This window comes from Pavona decussata, unplaced genomic scaffold (assembly GCF_977016875.1).
Source record: "Pavona decussata unplaced genomic scaffold, jaPavDecu1.1 SCAFFOLD_48, whole genome shotgun sequence".
Classification (NCBI taxonomy): Eukaryota; Metazoa; Cnidaria; class Anthozoa; order Scleractinia; family Agariciidae; genus Pavona; species Pavona decussata.
This window is the reverse complement of record NW_028145470.1, coordinates 3,101,257-3,117,835: the sequence shown is the minus strand read 5'-3', so window position 1 is coordinate 3,117,835 and position 16,579 is coordinate 3,101,257. Positions and strand designations below refer to the sequence as shown.

At 37.1% G+C, this 16,579-nt stretch overlaps 1 protein-coding gene across 2 annotated transcripts in view; it reads left to right on the top strand.

Moving 5' to 3' along the window:
• Positions 1–2,099: 2,099 nt before the first annotated feature.
• LOC146481797 (uncharacterized) overlaps positions 2,100–16,579 on the top strand; it is a 35,504-nt gene continuing 21,024 nt past the window's right edge. Inside the window, exons 1-2 of one of the 2 annotated variants that reach the window (XM_085107833.1) lie at positions 2,100–2,246; positions 15,954–16,024. In XM_085107833.1, coding sequence (XP_084963959.1) covers positions 15,979–16,024 — 46 coding nt within the window. In that variant the 5' untranslated portion in view covers positions 2,100–2,246; positions 15,954–15,978. Of the gene's footprint in view, positions 2,247–10,496; positions 10,866–15,953; positions 16,025–16,579 lie in introns of those variants that run through there. The other variant, XM_085107832.1, reaches the window with a different exon arrangement.

Below are 16,579 nucleotides of genomic sequence, written 5' to 3'. Positions count from 1 at the left end.
AGTCTGCGTCACGTGAAACGATAGGGATCAATGAAATCGGATGAAGTGTACTCATGACTTTACTCAAAAATTGTGCAGAAATGTGACAAATTCAATACCTTGATTTCTCACGTACGTGCAGATCTATGTTATGCTTAGGGGAACAGGAAGCCCTATCATAGAAAGAGTGAATAAGTAGTAAATTATCGTCAAGTGCGGTTTACTAACGAGTGGTACGTGCTTAATTTATGTTTGTTGGTACTTAGAGATATACAGAACGTTCGAGAGCGGTTCCACTTCACTTAGTAGATAAAGATAGGGAATGCCAAACCGACTTTATGACGCCAAGCAGTTGTAAGGCCTGCGAAGACCGTCTGTACTTCAGGAATATGGCAACTTTTGAGCTGTTCTTGAACACTAATATGACTTTCAAGCTGGTCTCAAATTGTCTGAATCTCTATAGAATGCCTACGTTGAAGACCAAGTGAACTGCTTGTCCGAGTATAATAACCAAACACGATGGGTCGGTCGCTATATAGAGCCGGGTAGTATAGAATTAACATGCATTTTGGTCATTCTGTGGTTCCACTAAGACTAGGTGTGTAAATTATAGCGGTTAAGTTAATATGTATTACCGTCTCTTCAGAACAAAAGCCGGGAACTGACCTTTAACGGACATTGTCAGTTATTTTTGGCGTCACTTTAAATAGCCAAAAAACAGTTGCATCGATGGAAACGCTTATATAGAATAATAGTCCAGTTTTGTTAACAATTCCTCTTTTTGTGCAAAGAAACTAGTTTGTAATACTTTCTTGCTGTGGATGGCCAGGATAGTCTATATAAATTGGGAGGATTGTAGTAAGTTTTTCCCTTGTGTGTGGATAAAATCACCAAAAACTGATTATGGTTGGTGGGGAGTCGAAACAAATGTTTGGTTTATCAACAGAGTTGATAACTAAAGGTAAATTGGCCACGGAAAAAAGGGATTCGAATGCTGACGTTTTAAGCGTTAGCCCGGCTTCACCAGAGCGAAATGTGGGCAGTTTTTACCAAACCATAGCATACTCCCCGTGAAAAATACCACTTTAATACTGAACAAGGTATCACCATATTCACAATATACAGAGATGTACCGCAGTTTTCTCTCCGTAATGGCGAGTTCACTTTCGATAAGTTGGACCGTTATCCTGACAGTCGCGAGTTATGCTTGCGTAGTTTTGATCCAGTAAACTTAGACAAAAATGCATAAACACTGAGATCTTGTCTCGCGGAGAAAAATGTTCGAGGTGTTTTTATGTAGACTATGCTTAATGGATCAGAGAATTAACTGTACAGTGTATGTTAAACTGCTTAGGTGATCCCATGAATTTCCCACAGAGCGTTACCCCTACAACTGAGGAAATGGGAGACCACACAAGCATTCGGCTTGATTCCCACCGAGTTCGAAGATTTTTTTCTTTGCCTGGAGTGGTCTTCTCTTCCCTTACAAGGCCTAACACTCGATAGGAAATTCACGGCTTCGCCTTAGCACTTTAACATACATACACTGCAGAGTTAATTCTCTCAGTGATCCATCATGTTAGTAGTCTCCCTCGCAGCCGTTCTGTGTCTCGTCGTCATATCATTGTACCTTAAAGGGACTCTGTCACCTATTTTTAGTGTCACTGTGGTTAGCCAAAAAACGTATGAATCGTTAAATAATGGTTGAGTTTTGTTAACAATGACCCTACAAGTGCACAGAAACTACTATTAATTATCTTTGGCTGTGGATGGCGAGGATGGAAGTGGATTGCAACTTGAAAAAATTGGCCAACTTTTTCAAGTTCTTCCTGTGTATTTTAGAGAAGTCGCTTAAAACTGATTGAAGTTTTTCTTCCAAGGAGAAAAACCTTAATATTTCCTTCCCGGTTTCGAAAGAGCAATTTCATGTTACTAAAGTTCTTTGTAAAATATTTGAGCCGGTTTTGACCAAAACACAACAAAATCGCCGTGATTTAAAGACGCTTTAAAGACTCACAGTCTATTTGTAGTTCGGAGAAAGCAAGCAAAATTAAAATAATGGTTGACCTGTAGCACCTTTATCAGTCATCAAAGTATCTAAATTAACACATCCCACGGTCACGAATGGGCACACAAATAAGAACAATTAGCATTATCTTCAACTCGTCGAGGCATAAAGAATCTCAGACAGTCCCGCGCTTGAAAGACTAAATTAAACACAAGGAAAACGAAAGATTTCTATTTGTCAGAAAGGCTGTTCTTCACAGGTAAGAAAACTAATCGTTTGTATTGCATGTCCACAATGTTCACCCCATTAAGATAACATGACTCGTAAAGGATTAACATCGTTAACGAAATAGGTCTACCCGTGGAATATATTTATGCTCGCAAATTTAACTCCTAGGATCGATTCCAGCAAGCCGTTTGATTTTATATGATATATACATTTTAGAATTCATTAACAACAAAGTGACATCAGTTGATTAAACATTCTGTGCTTCGTAGATATATATTAATGATCGCTTTGGGGACATGTTTTGAATGCTACATAAGAACTTGTCATCTGTGTTATTCTGAAATGCTTACTTTACTTTAAAAACCGTATAAGGAAGCTTTGACCTTGAAACTCAACGCGAATTATAAAGGAATGATATGATGTTGATTCTAAAATATGATATCCTTTACTTTTTCGTGAATTTCAACGTTTGGCATCCACCTGTTCGTTGTAAAATGTTATTAGCCCTTTCTAGGTTTATTTTTGAAGTAATCAATTTTGTTTACCAAAGTTAGTAATACCAATGTTTAGAGCTATTACTGGCAAAATATCTCCATCTTGGTCAGCTAAACTCTCCAGAAAATTCCGTTTAGTTTATGAAACCAAAGGCACCCAACACGTGGTCAAATGTAGCGTGACTCAAAAAATTAAGCTAAACTTTAGAGTCACGCGATTATTGTCTAAGCTATTTTTAGATTGACTGTACTATTTTCATTTCCTTAAAAGTTCAAGTAAGCTACAGATAAACTGTATAAGCTGTCATGAGATAATATCGCGCGATATCACGTTCGTAAATATCCTGTATCCCCCAACACGATAACTTCGCCTACATGATTAATTTTCACAAATTCTGTTGTAGTATTTAGAATTGCGCAGAGGGATCGAAAATAATGGTCGATTTTTATTTCTTCAACTTTTATAAACACATGTCATAGAAAAAATCCGTAGTGACAGCCCTGCAATCAGTTTGGTTTATGTACACGAAAAGTGACGTCTGGCACGTGCATTTCTACTTCAGTTTGCGTCGTGTGGTCCCCTGTATCCAAAAGTTTCGTAAAATCCGTAAACTTGCCAAATGACCTTTTCAGTACGGACTGAACAAGCAACCCTACAAACAAAGCGCCCTCTAGCAGGATATAGGATTCAATAAGAATATACTATCTTGGCTCTTTAACAAATTGGCCGATAGCATGGTGCAAGCGATACATTGGCAGATACGCGCCCTTCAAGAACGAGAATTAAAGGGGAAGTATCACGCGAATTTAATGTCATTTCAAAAGCCAAAAATGTTTGTTTGTCAACAGAACCAAAAAAGTAATTGTCTAGTTTATAAAACTGTTGATTAGTGTCTTTGGCCAGAGACAGAGTAGGTCGGAATGGATTAAAACTTGAAAAATGTCGGGCTAACGTTTTTGAAGTTCTCGCATATTGTCTCTAAAATGCGCTAGAACAGATCACGAGTTGCTCCTTTCAAGAATTCAGTTGTTTTCTTTCCTCTCGATGTTCTAGAATTATTTTGTAGCTAAATGAAGGTCTTTAAATATTTTTAACAAAAGAGGTTAAAAAAAACCAAACCGGCTGCCCCTTTAGGTAGAACAGATAATAAGCAAATTTTAGACACTAAGTTGTCGTCTCGAAATTGTTGTCTATAATATGCATGATATATACCCAGAAAATGTTCCCTCTTATCACAAACAGTTTGCTTTTCAACTTTTTCCCCAAAACACAAATCCGTGAAAATCCGCTCATTAACTAATCAGAATGTTCTTTTTCTATTCAGCCGTACAATAAAACGTTTTTAGTGATGGGGTCAAAGAATCTTCGATGCTGTACGTAGTTTTTGATAAGTGACTTGGTTTATGTAAGCTGTTCTGTTGTAGAAAAGGGAGTCACTGATTACTTCCGCTAAATCGCTTTCAGTATTTTTCAAGACTTCCGGTGCAGCTGAATAGATTTCCTACGTTACTTTAGTTTAAACACGCGATGTAAGACCACAAGCGAAAACTTTTGCCAAAAAAAGATTTTTGAGAATGAATGATAAATTTGCAATGAAGCAAATTACTTCACTGGAAATGTGTTTGGCTTTTTTAGAAAAAAGGGGACGATTCGTGATAAATAAACCGGCATTTTCTCTACATACAATTGCATGATTGAATGCGAACAAAAGGCGAGTTATTTCAAGACCAAATATTTCTGATCCTTATCAAATACGATAACAAATAAAATAAATAGCGGAACTATGATATTGGCAGTGCAGTTGAAAAGATCAAAGGGGGCGATATTGAATTTAAAAACGCACAGTGCTTATATAGGCTACAAACCGGGTGCAAGCTTCACTTCTGAAGGACAAAGAACCTTTGCAAGGGTGAAACTCTGTTTACACAAGCAAACAGCCGGGTCTTGCAAATTTGATCCTAATAACAAGGAGCTCGTCTACAAAGCCTGGTTCGCACTACCGACATAACAAACAACATTAAAAAACGGCATATAAAAAAGAAAAGTTTTTTCTTTATGTCGTTGTATTTTTATCCATTTGTTCCTGTTGTGTCTTTATATTTGTCGTATTTGTTCACATTGGTGACATAAAGTAGACAATATGAAAGGTTTCAATGACTTAGCAAGGACCACTTCTAGAAACAGGAGTAATTTGTAGCTGGATATTTTTGCGTTGATTAGGATCAACAATGGACAAAATAAAACAGCTTGAAAGATCCAAGGCTGATCTAACAGCTAGTATTTCGATCTTATCGAGACCGGCCCTTTTTTGTCTTCTAGGGCTGAGCCGTGAGAGGGGGTGCGGAATTTTCCCCTTCCATAACTTCGTAAGTATGAAAGCTATGACATTGAGACTTATAGGATAGATAGTAAGTCCAAAGATGTCTCCTTTGAGGTCCGCAACGTGAAGTGATGACGTCATATGATTACCAAATGGCGGCCAGTTAAGTTGGATCTTGGATCCGCCATCTTGGATTTCTGGATTTTCCTAAAACTTCAGGAAAGCGCCGAAATAGAACGAAAAGTAATCAAAACCAATAAAGACATACTAATATGAGCTAAACACATAAAACGTACGGAAGAAAAATGATTTTTAATCACTTTAAAAAGGGATTTTCTATTTTCTGAAAAAGCTGCCTGTCAAAAAATTGGTTGCCATGGTAACATCAAAGTCAATCAACACTAACCGACTTCACCAAATCTTTCCCAGAAAATTTCTATAAAGGTCCCGCCGGCAGAATCCACCCCCACCCGCCATGCGCTAAGTCTAAATAGGGTTAAAACATTACGTAACATTGCCCAATTTTTCGGTTACTTAGACAAAATTAACCTTCATCGGCCGGGCTAGAAAAGCTCAGTGGAAATGAAAACAAACAATTACAGCAATATTCCTTGTATCTTCAGTGTGAACCAGGAATAGTTAGCGCCAGAATTTCAAATCCAACATGGCGGACACTGAAGAGGAAACATGTAGTACCCGCAGGAAGAAGATATTCTTGTTGTCTTGATTTTGATATTTCATCAAGTTTGAAAAAAGTGCCAAATCAAATGGATTCTTTGGCAGTGCACGGAAATAGCGAAATGAAAACCTAAAAAGCGTTAAAGGGGACGTATCATGAGGTTTTTTATATCTTTTGTTAAAAATGATGAAATAAGACTTTCAATCACCTGCCAAATAATTCTAGAATGAGGAGAGGAAAGAAATCAACTCAATTCTTGAAAGAAACAACTCGTGATCTGTTCTAGCGCATTTTGGAAACAAAAATGCGAGAACTTGAAAAACATTAGCCTAATATTTTTCAAGTTTCAGTCCAAACTGGCCTACTCTGTCTCTGGCCAGAGGCACTAATCAACAGTTTTATTGCACTGAGGTGATAATTTTTAACAAACTTGACAATTATTTCGTTGTTTCTGCTGACAGTCAAACATTTTTGGGTTTTGAAATGCCATCAAATTTTCGTGATACTTCCCCTTTAAGTTTATAGTTCTCTCAGTATTAGCGAAACTTTTACAGAGCGCTTTCAGTTCTTCACGCAGCAAACTTGGCTTCAAGACACACGATGGAGCATTGCACGCTACTTTATGCGATCGGGGTCACACGGTATGACTTATCAGTGTTACAAAGAGGGCCAAAAGTTTATGCGACATTCACACGTTCCAAGTTGTATTTAGTGCCCACACGACTTTACAAACTTTAGTTTAATGTGTGAAAGCTGTCTTAAAACTTACTTGCTTTAACACGGTAGCCGGTCTTCTCTCGTTCCGAAGAAGTATTTTTAATCACTCCAAAAGATAGGGTAACTCTTCCCCTCGCGGACGTTATGACGTTGACTAAAGAAAACTCTACTGATTTTTCTTCAATTTTTTTTTTTGATGAAAACCTTATTAAATACAAGAAGTAAGGTTGGTTCAAGAGGCCAAAGCAACAAAGTTTACGATGAAACACAAAAAATAACACATCCGAGACGTTGTGTCCGGCGTAAAATTAAGAGGAGTAAATTTTTCTATTAGACACTGCAAAGATATAGTTTTCGCAAATTCCAGAAGTAAGTTGAATCAGTGGAATTCACAAGTTTCAACAGGGTGTTTACGGTACAAATTCCTTTTCTCTACAGCCTTGTATTTTAATGAGTTTGTACGGACTCTTTTGCTAATACAGAGGTATGTTTGCGTGGTTATGACCATGTGGGAAAAGCAGATCGTAGTAAGGGCTTTGAAACCCAAAGAGAAAATTGGAGTAACCACGCATTTTTCAGACGGGTAATTAAGTTACAATGATTATAAAAAAAAAACTTTTAAATACATGGTATTTAATGGTATTTTATTTCCACTTGAAATTGAAGCTTAATAATCTCTGAAAAATGCAAGGTTACACCTTTTTTTTTGCGGCTTCCAGTAACACTTACTAAGATCTGGTTTTCCCGCATAGTCGTAAGTCGCGTAAATTAAAAAAAAAGACTTTGAATATTAGAACGCACCGTTCTTATAAAAAATTCAGAGTTTAGTTTCACAGCTCAGACCATTCCGAGATGCGCAGGACGAAGCGCAGTAACAAAAGGGAGGTACCGGTTTATGTTGCGTCCGCTACCAGAAAAAATAAAGATAAATTCATTACCAGTTTGGTTCAATTATGATAGCAAATGTGCGCAAAGGGACAGCTTTTGACGGTAATTTATTCTGTCATTTTTTTTCTGTGCACATGTTTAACAAATTTTCACATGCACTTAATGTTCTTGTTTGCCGATTCAAAAAGTTGTTGGTGAGAAAGTTGGCGGGGTTCATTAGATACTAGGGAGCTTTAGCAACTACGACGGTTACCGCAGCGAAAACGTCAAAAAAAGCGATAAACTTAATGACTAAAACAACAACTCTGCACGTACATTACACTTTTTGGTGCATTTCTTTGCCGTCACTGCACGACTAGGACGTGAAATTTCCTGATGAGACGTGTTATGGAGAACGTAAAAATATGACAACGAAATTTTCTTTGTCCTTCTAAACATGAATGCGACTTCAAGAATTCAACTCCAGGAAATTTCACCTACATTTGACTTTTAAAGCGAGTTGGAATAATCGCGACGACATTTGAACAAACGCGAATTCATTTTAATAGTGACGTTTTCGCTGCCGTCGCCGTCGTCGTTGCTGAAGCTCCCTACAAGCTTCGTTTGACGCCACATATCTGCCAACTGAGTGTTACCATAGATACGCACGACAACACGAGTTTGTAAAGCGCGGAATCATTCCATCGGACTATGGCCAATCACCAACGGACGTAAATAGTGCAAGGAGCCAATCAGCACTCGAAATAACAGGAAGCGTGCAACCCGGGCCAAGCGCGGGAAAATTGGCCTGGAAGTGGACAATTAACGATAAGATTTGCTTGTTTTTAATCTAATTGGTTGAGAAAGGTGTGTTTGATCTAATTACGCAGTGCACATAACCCGAAATTTTTCAGACAGTTTTGGTTGAAATTAAAAGTGAAGACAAAGCAAAAGATTCAGAAAGAAGGGAAAAAAAAAAAGACCGAGGGGCACATTAATTTTATCGACATCTACCCTTTCAACAAAAAAACAAAATGTTTCCAAATTGATGAAACGTTTTTTTAAAATAATGATATCATCTACAAATTAAAACGAGACAACTTGCACGGAGTGTTTACACCCAGAAAGAAACTAATTAAACTAGCTTAACTTGTCCCGAAACTTGGCTCTTTGTTGATAAACGTTTGCTGTGGTCAAAACTGTAATTCCGCAAATTTTCGGCGAGAGGCCAAGCTTGCGTCGCAACACCATTGGGAGACAAATTGCACGAAGTGCGTGGGCAGACGCGAGGTTCCTTGAAAATCGTTCGCTCAAACGATCCAATTATCTCTTCACCGCGAGTGTCGGCAAAACACAAGGGAAAAAGTCAGAGCTAGGTTTAGAACACCACATAAACCTTTCTTCGTACTCAGTTTTCATGAATGGCGACGAGACCGTAGGGTCGTGATTTCATTTATTCAACGACTCAACCATGTCAACGTTCAGCGTTTTAGATTAGGTGCGATAGAAAAAAACTTAATTAACCGTCACGCTATATCTGGCGGTTTGGTAAGCTTATGATTGTATAGCGGCTTATGAGATGACTAATAAATCCGCTCAGCTTATTGCATGCTTGATCCAGAAAGGTCAATAAACTAAGGAAGCGAAGACTGGACGGGATCAGTCAGACATTACTTAAAATCACGAAACCATAAACAACAAAGGCGACGGGTCTTATTTAAACTCCACTCATCTGTGGACTTATTTAGATCCCTTGGTCTTTGTTTTGCAAATACAACGGCAGGAAAACATTATACACCTGTTGAGAGGCACTAGACTTTTTTAGCATTGTTCTAAGACTGACGGCTTGGCCTGTTGACCCCATTATTACGTCATAAGTGAAGAGGGTTTTCGAGCACTCTAGAGCTTGTGACCACCTCACGTAATGATATATATTGGATGGATAACTTTGCAGAACTAGAAAGACATTGGCTAGATTGCAGAGATTCGTGTTGATCAAGCAATTACTGGTATTTCAAAGCATTTTACACGTCCGTATCGCGCCATTTTCAAAGTGCATAACACTTGTGATCAGAGACATGCATATACAAACATTCGCCGCTTAAAAATTTATTCCGCTGTTGAATCTTTGCCAAAACACAGCTAATAATCCCAACACGGTGCTAATTAATTGAAACAGGGGTCTACACCCTCGTACCTACCGCGGCTAGTCGAACGGCTGGCATACATATTGCCGACTGTTAAAAATCAAGACGGCCAAATATGGTTTTGTTAAATCTTTTTGTGGCCTATTTGTAATTTAATAGCAAATATTTTAGCGATTAAGCAAAAAGCATTCAATGAACTGGCTAAAATAAAATTGCAAGCACAAAATAAATTATGTACAGTTATTACACAACGTGCAGTGAAACACCTCAAAAAGCGGAGCCCAAAGACGATCTCCAGTGCACTCTTCGGTCAATGAACGCATATCAAGGTACAGACATTGTTTCACAAGGCTTGGCCCGAACGTGGTATAGATATTGTGCAATGTAGCTCTAATTTACGTTGGGTGAAGTCATCAGCGATGTATTGTACGTATACTCGCCTTGGAATGAAAACACTGTTGGATTCCAGTCATTCTTTGCTTTGATGTTGGTCGCTCCGATAACGCCAAAATACTGAATTCAAGATTGATAACGTGCAGTGCCTAAAAGTGTTTTGTTTTGAGGAAAAACACAAAATGTAAAAACGCACAAGAAAGATAGTTTTTTTTTTTTAAACAAAATAGGAGGTGAAGGTTTGAATTTATATTTCGTGCCTTTCAGCTCAAACAAGGGGGACGATTTTTCATTCCTTCTTATCTTTCTTATGAATGATAGTTGCCAGGTTGAAGGAACTTGTAGCATCTCTTACGGTGAAAATGGTAATAGTTCTGCTCATTTCCCTGGAAGTAATGACGTGTAACACAGGAAGAATGCAGTAATGAAAATATCCGAACAGGAACAAGCGAAAAAGACGATGATTTGATTGTTCCCGTCCGCTTAAACACGCACGCACTAATATGAACGCAATATACGACGCTCAATCTGAAGGAGGAAATAGTTGAAACCAAATGTCACTGATGAAAACCAAATGTCGCTGATAAGGGAAGAGATTTCTTGAAATTTCCGCTGATTTACAAAGCGGGTTTTTGAAAGAGTGCATGCAGTGTCGCTCAAAACTTCAGTCCTTTTTTTTTTTTTTTTTTCGTCTGGTTGACCTTCCCAGAATGCTGTTCGGTTAGTGTTTTCCCGGCATCAAAATTATTCATCCCCTCAAGTTTCTTGACAAGCGGCTCATTAACATTTCGGACAAGAACACAGGATTATTTCCTCTGAACGTGACCGGTTCCTTGCACTACAAATTCCTTACATCTACCAAGATCGTCTTTGATCTCTTTTCAAAATGATGTGACTCGTGTGGTATTTTGTGTGGTGAAACGACATCTTGGTCTGGTTGCAAGACCAAAGTTCTGGGGCTTCTGGTGAAGCTGAGCGAATTTTCATCGAGGAAAACTCTCGGCTTTTACTTGCCGCATCGAAGATCAGACGGTAAGTTTGAATTTTTAGCTTGATAACTTCGAAAACGAGATCTAGATGGAGTAGTTTGTGTTCGAACTACGGGTGGCCGTTTTAGAGGTAAACAGAGCTTTGTGCCATCCACGTTTTTAAACGTGTTTAACAAAATGGCACTACTCCAAAGTAAGCTTAAATATTTTCGACAGCTTAAACAACTGTTAAGTTTTTAACTCGAATGTTGAATGGGATGTTATATTTCGTGTAGCAAGCGCGAGGTTAAATGCAAAGTGCGTCGATTGACAAACATCTAGGGATCTTGAGCGCGCAAGAATGTTCTTGGATGAAAACATTAACATCTGACAGAAAACTTCGAACTCGTTTTGCTTAAGAGTGTAATTTTGATCGGTTGGGATTAAAAGCAGCTCACAGAAGTTTAAATAAACAAAGACTGATCGAAGAAATAATTCTGATCCTCTATGTGGTGAGCTACACCGAACAGACATTTCTAGTAATCGGCTTGTTCGATCGAATATTCAAAGCAATGAGCATGGACAACAACGAGCTTTTCAATCTACACATTTGCATTTGTTTGAATTTTTGATATTGTCAAAGCTTGTTTTTAAGTGCCCCGAAGAGGCCAGAGCAGGGAGTTTACAATAAATCACCTTCCGTTGACGATGTAGTACGTTTTTGTATGCCTTATAATGCTGGGTCAAAAATCACAACATAGGTTGTCAAAATACTACTCGCCGATGTCGTCCTGCGTCTTCCTGTCATTCCGGATATAGCAACAATAATAAACGGCCGCCTAGTTTTCCTGCATAGCCGTTGCGCCTAAACCTTTTTTGTAATATTGAATTGTGGTTTCCGTCGGGAAAACGAGAGCGACCATTTTTGAAGAGAAAAAAAAAATGCGACAGATGTAAGCTTATGCACGCATCCCTGCGTGCCGCTAAAAGAAATCATTGATCCAAAATATTTTCTTATTTTTCTAATGATTCGTTTCATAGATACACGTACCTGGAGGCGTGTAATTAATTACGCAGTATAAAATTAATGATTCTTTTGTTGTTCCTTCGAAGTTGGGTTTGAGATGTGCGTTGTCGATTTCGTGTTTGTGAAATTGACAATAGTCACGATCAAAATTGACACATTTCGCACTGCCAGTCATTTTAATTTATAAATTTATCATTTGTACAGTGAATCGTGTTTCTAAATATTTGCTATTTGAATTCATTGTTCTTTTACTTGTTGAAAACCTTACGCTTATGGAACTTGAGAGAATGTTTATTAAAACAGTTCGGGCGGTCGAGTCTTCTAATTTTGTTTGCGAAATTAAAGAAACTTTATCCTCAGTTCTTCGATCGAATGTAATAATTTAAAAAACATGGATAGATTCATTCAAGCGGAAAGAACATTATATACGTATTGTACTGTCTGTGGCATTATTCTTTTGTCATCGTGAATCTGTTTTCATTCACCACATTATAGTTAAAACAAGTTGTCATATCCCCTATACAAATTTGTTTTAGCAGAACTATACGCAGCTATTTCGCCTCAATTTAGCCATAACTGTCACTGATACGCTTGCGTTGCTGCCATAACAAGCAGCTTTGTTGTTAAACGACCTTCACAGGAAACAAATGGTTCTTTGATGTTGGCTTTGCCCACCGCTGGGTACTCTAAAATATTTATTTACGCGTATAACATTGTATTTACACTGTGAAATTAGAATATTTATGTCGTGGAGAGAAGCAATATTCAGCCTTCTGTTTGTACAACGTGTGGAGCTGTAAAGTCTGGGACAAGTCACTAATTGCCATTCAGACTGATGCAAATGTCAACCATAACCTTCACTTTATAGATGTGCATCATTCTGTATCAGATGAATTCTTGAAGGAACTGATCACTTTGGAGATTTGATCCTAGTTGCACCGGTATAAAATGCCCAGCAGTAAATGTGGATATTTATAGATGTTTCCAAATTTGATCATTGTAAGGGGGATTCCTGTTTTGGCAGAGTACACTTTCTTGATTTCACATTCACGTTTGGAATGGCAGGGTGCAGATAACAAAATGGAAATCAGATGTTAGTCTTTGCCTTAAGATGCTTAATTTCTCTAAATTATTTTTACAAATTTCTTTAGTTTTTACTTGGAAGTCTGTTTAGGTTATAAGTTAACAAGATTTTAGAGGCATCCTGGTTGTCAGATTATGTATTTCAGATTATTTTTTGGATCCAATAATAATATTGTATTTCCTTTAAATTAACCTCTTGATCCAACTTTTTTTTTTTAGCACATTTCGTTTTATTTCCTTTCATTGGATTTCTATGATAAGACCTCTGGATCTAACTCAGATTTCAAATACAAATGGTCAGTAACATTTTTTAACGTGTACCCATTTGAACAAATCACTTAAAATCGCCTTATTATTTAAATACAGTTTTAACTTTCTAGTCTGTTTAGATAAGTAATGCCAAGATTGGCCTCAACAAGGTTTCGGAGCCACCCTGGGTGCCAGATTCTTGACGGATCCAATGATAACATTTCACTTTCTTTAATGATCGAGACCTCTTCATCCAACCGTATTTCATTATTTAATGTTTTAAAATATGTGTCCATTTGAACAAAGTTATGCCATTTACGGACACACAGACGTAGAGTAACCAGCAGACATAAGAAGCTCAGAATCGGGGGTTTTATCACACAGTCAGATTTTTATCAGCAAGTTGCCCTTGTGTTGTTGCTTCCTGCTGTCTGTTAATTAACCTCAAAGGATCTTGTTTCATGGGTCTAAACTCTGTTTTGACCCTTCATAATAAGATCAGTTAAATGTCCTTACATGTAACCATTTAATTAACAGTAAATTCCATTCAAGAAGAATTAAAGAAGGGAGGTGAATATTTGTCGTAGGCTCAGATCATGTATGCATAGTTTTTGGATTCAGGGTGAGGATGGGATGGAGGGCGCACAGTTGGGACACCTCTAGTTCCACAAATATTTCAGACCAAATTGGACGTCTTCCATACCTGCTGATCTTGCTGATCCAAACCATTTTTTGCCCTGAAGTATAATAATTGTATCTGAGATGGTAAATCACACTTTGTAATGTGGAATTATATATTTTCCTTTACGTCAGTCTGTTTCATGCATGACCAATGTTTCCCAGAATGAATTGAACATTTGAAGGGATGTGCGGAATAAGACCTTAAGTGACTTTTGATTTAAGGTCAAATTCTCCTTTTGTTTCACAAGGGAATACTACAAGGCAATTTGGTAGGAGAATCTAGCAATTTATCAGAAGTCACTCAGGGCTTTCTTTCAGACACCCCTCCATTTGAATAATTCTTTGTTATGTCCAGCATTTGAATGGAATCTTGAAGATTTCTCTGGAAATTTTTCCGAAAAAGATACATTGTGCAGTTCCAGAAAATATCCATATCCCCCCATGGAAGGTTTTTGTTTTGCACCCCCCTTCCCCTGGAAATTCCAGTTTAACTTCACACTTTGCTTCAAAAAGTTTGACTTTTAGGAACCCCATCCCCCTAGAAATTTCCAGTGACCTTCCATGAGGGTGGTATGGATTTTTTCTGGAACAGCACATTAACTGATTTAAAATTTAAAATACTTGGGAAACAATTGTTATTTCTGAAATACTTAAATAAATGCAGTAAAATTATGTAAAGAAAAATTATAGAGAAATTTGTATGGGAACTCTGAAATCTCGCTTGTGATAAAACTGACAGGAAAATTTCAAAACTCCATTCAAATTTCAAAAATACTGGTCACGTGTGGTGTAGATTGACTGTAAATGTGGGATGATAGTTTCTTTAAAAATCAAACAAGAGGACAAAATCGTGTCCAGTAAAGAAACAAAGTGCTATACTATTCAAGGCAGGGAATATATACCCATTCATGTAGCTTAAGTTAAAAGCTGATTTGAGCTGAGGTCCAAGAAGGGAAGATTGAAAGAAGAAATAACTATATTGCATTAGAATAATCATTGCCCTCATAAACAAAATTTGGGATTGTTGTAGCGCTTTGGAGAGGATGGCTTCACAAGGGAAAACAGCAGAAAAATATATCAAAGTCTCTCATGCAAGTTATTACAACTTGAAATCATTATGGAAATTTTCCATCTTCGCCGTTGTTGCAAGCCATAGTTGGTGGTTATCCCAGCTAATGAGACACTAAACTATACGTATTATTATTTTTGACAAATAGCAATAATACAATACAATACTAACAATACAATGCAAACTTTAATGACACTCCCTGAAAAGGGCTTTTCAGTGACAACAATAATTAATTTACAACATTATACATCAAAACGATAGTAAATCTAAAAGTTACAATGAAAGTACATGATTAAAACCCAGCAATTATCACCATCAAAACAATTATCACGGATGAAATGTTGGAAGTAGTAATAAGTTCTTAGGAAATCGTCAATCTTTACCACAAAAACCACTTCCTTTTTTGTCACCAGCAAGACTGCATGTTCAATTGTTTAAGGAACTGCATTATCTGCAGATCTATACTGTCTAACAATATGAAACTAAGAAGACTCCCATTGTAAGAAACTGAACAATAGGTTCAATAATGTTGTGCAGGTTTGTCTTAGCTAGTACGTACATGCACACTGTTCATATTTTGCAAACATGAAACAGAGAAGGCTGGAACTCAGTGATTGGTATAGCTATGTTATAGATTGTATGCCATTGAACAATCCAAATCATTTGTTTATAGATTCCTTTGGAAATTTGCAAAGCTATCTCTTGTTGTTTAATGGATTACGTGTATAATCCACCATGCACTTATTTGGAGAAAATATTATACTATTTCTGATGTCACTTCTTTTCACAATATCCTCCTCTCTTGGAGTGAGTGTCTTTGGAATGTATAACAGTCAAGTTTATATCATTGTAGAATTGTGTAAACATTCTGAGCAAACTTAAACTGATCAGTAGGTCTTACAAGTGTGCACAAGCAACTTTAATCACTTACATTTAAAACTAATTATTGGAATCTGGGGCTTGCCAGTGAGACTAGGATGTTTCCTTATTATACATAATATATTTATTGCTAATAATGTTCATTTTTTGTTCAACATTTACAGATTATAGTACAATGGTTGACCAGCGATGTCTGTCCAACTTACAAATTCTTTAGACGAAGTTACAAATACAGGTAGAAAAAAACTTTCAGCGTTATTTGTTCAATATTCACCTGTTGACCATAGAATGATAGTTGACTGAATAATCTACAATGTACGTATCAGTTGCATGCTTTCAATTAAGTGATCATGCACTCTCAATGATTTCATCCAAAGACTTAAAAGTTAGAATCACCTTATTAGTTATACAACACAAAAACAGTACCACAGGAATTGAAAGTACTGCTCAGCAGCTTTCATTTCAATGGTTACACTTTAGGATTTTGTCTGCAGATTCAAAAGATAGAATCACCTTGAACAGTATAATATACAACACCACAGGAAAGTGCCACTTGATCAGTATTTCTAATGATGTATGGAACAATATTATTATTACTCGCAAAACAACAAACTTGTTATGAATGACTTGTGTATATTTAACAAACATTAATTGTAAAATATCACCTTATACAGCACAATAAACAGTACCACAGGTCAAAGTACTGCTCAGTAGCTTTCATTTGAATGGTCACACTTTAGGATTTAACTTATCCGCAGATGCGAAAGTGAGAACCACTTTGTACAGCATA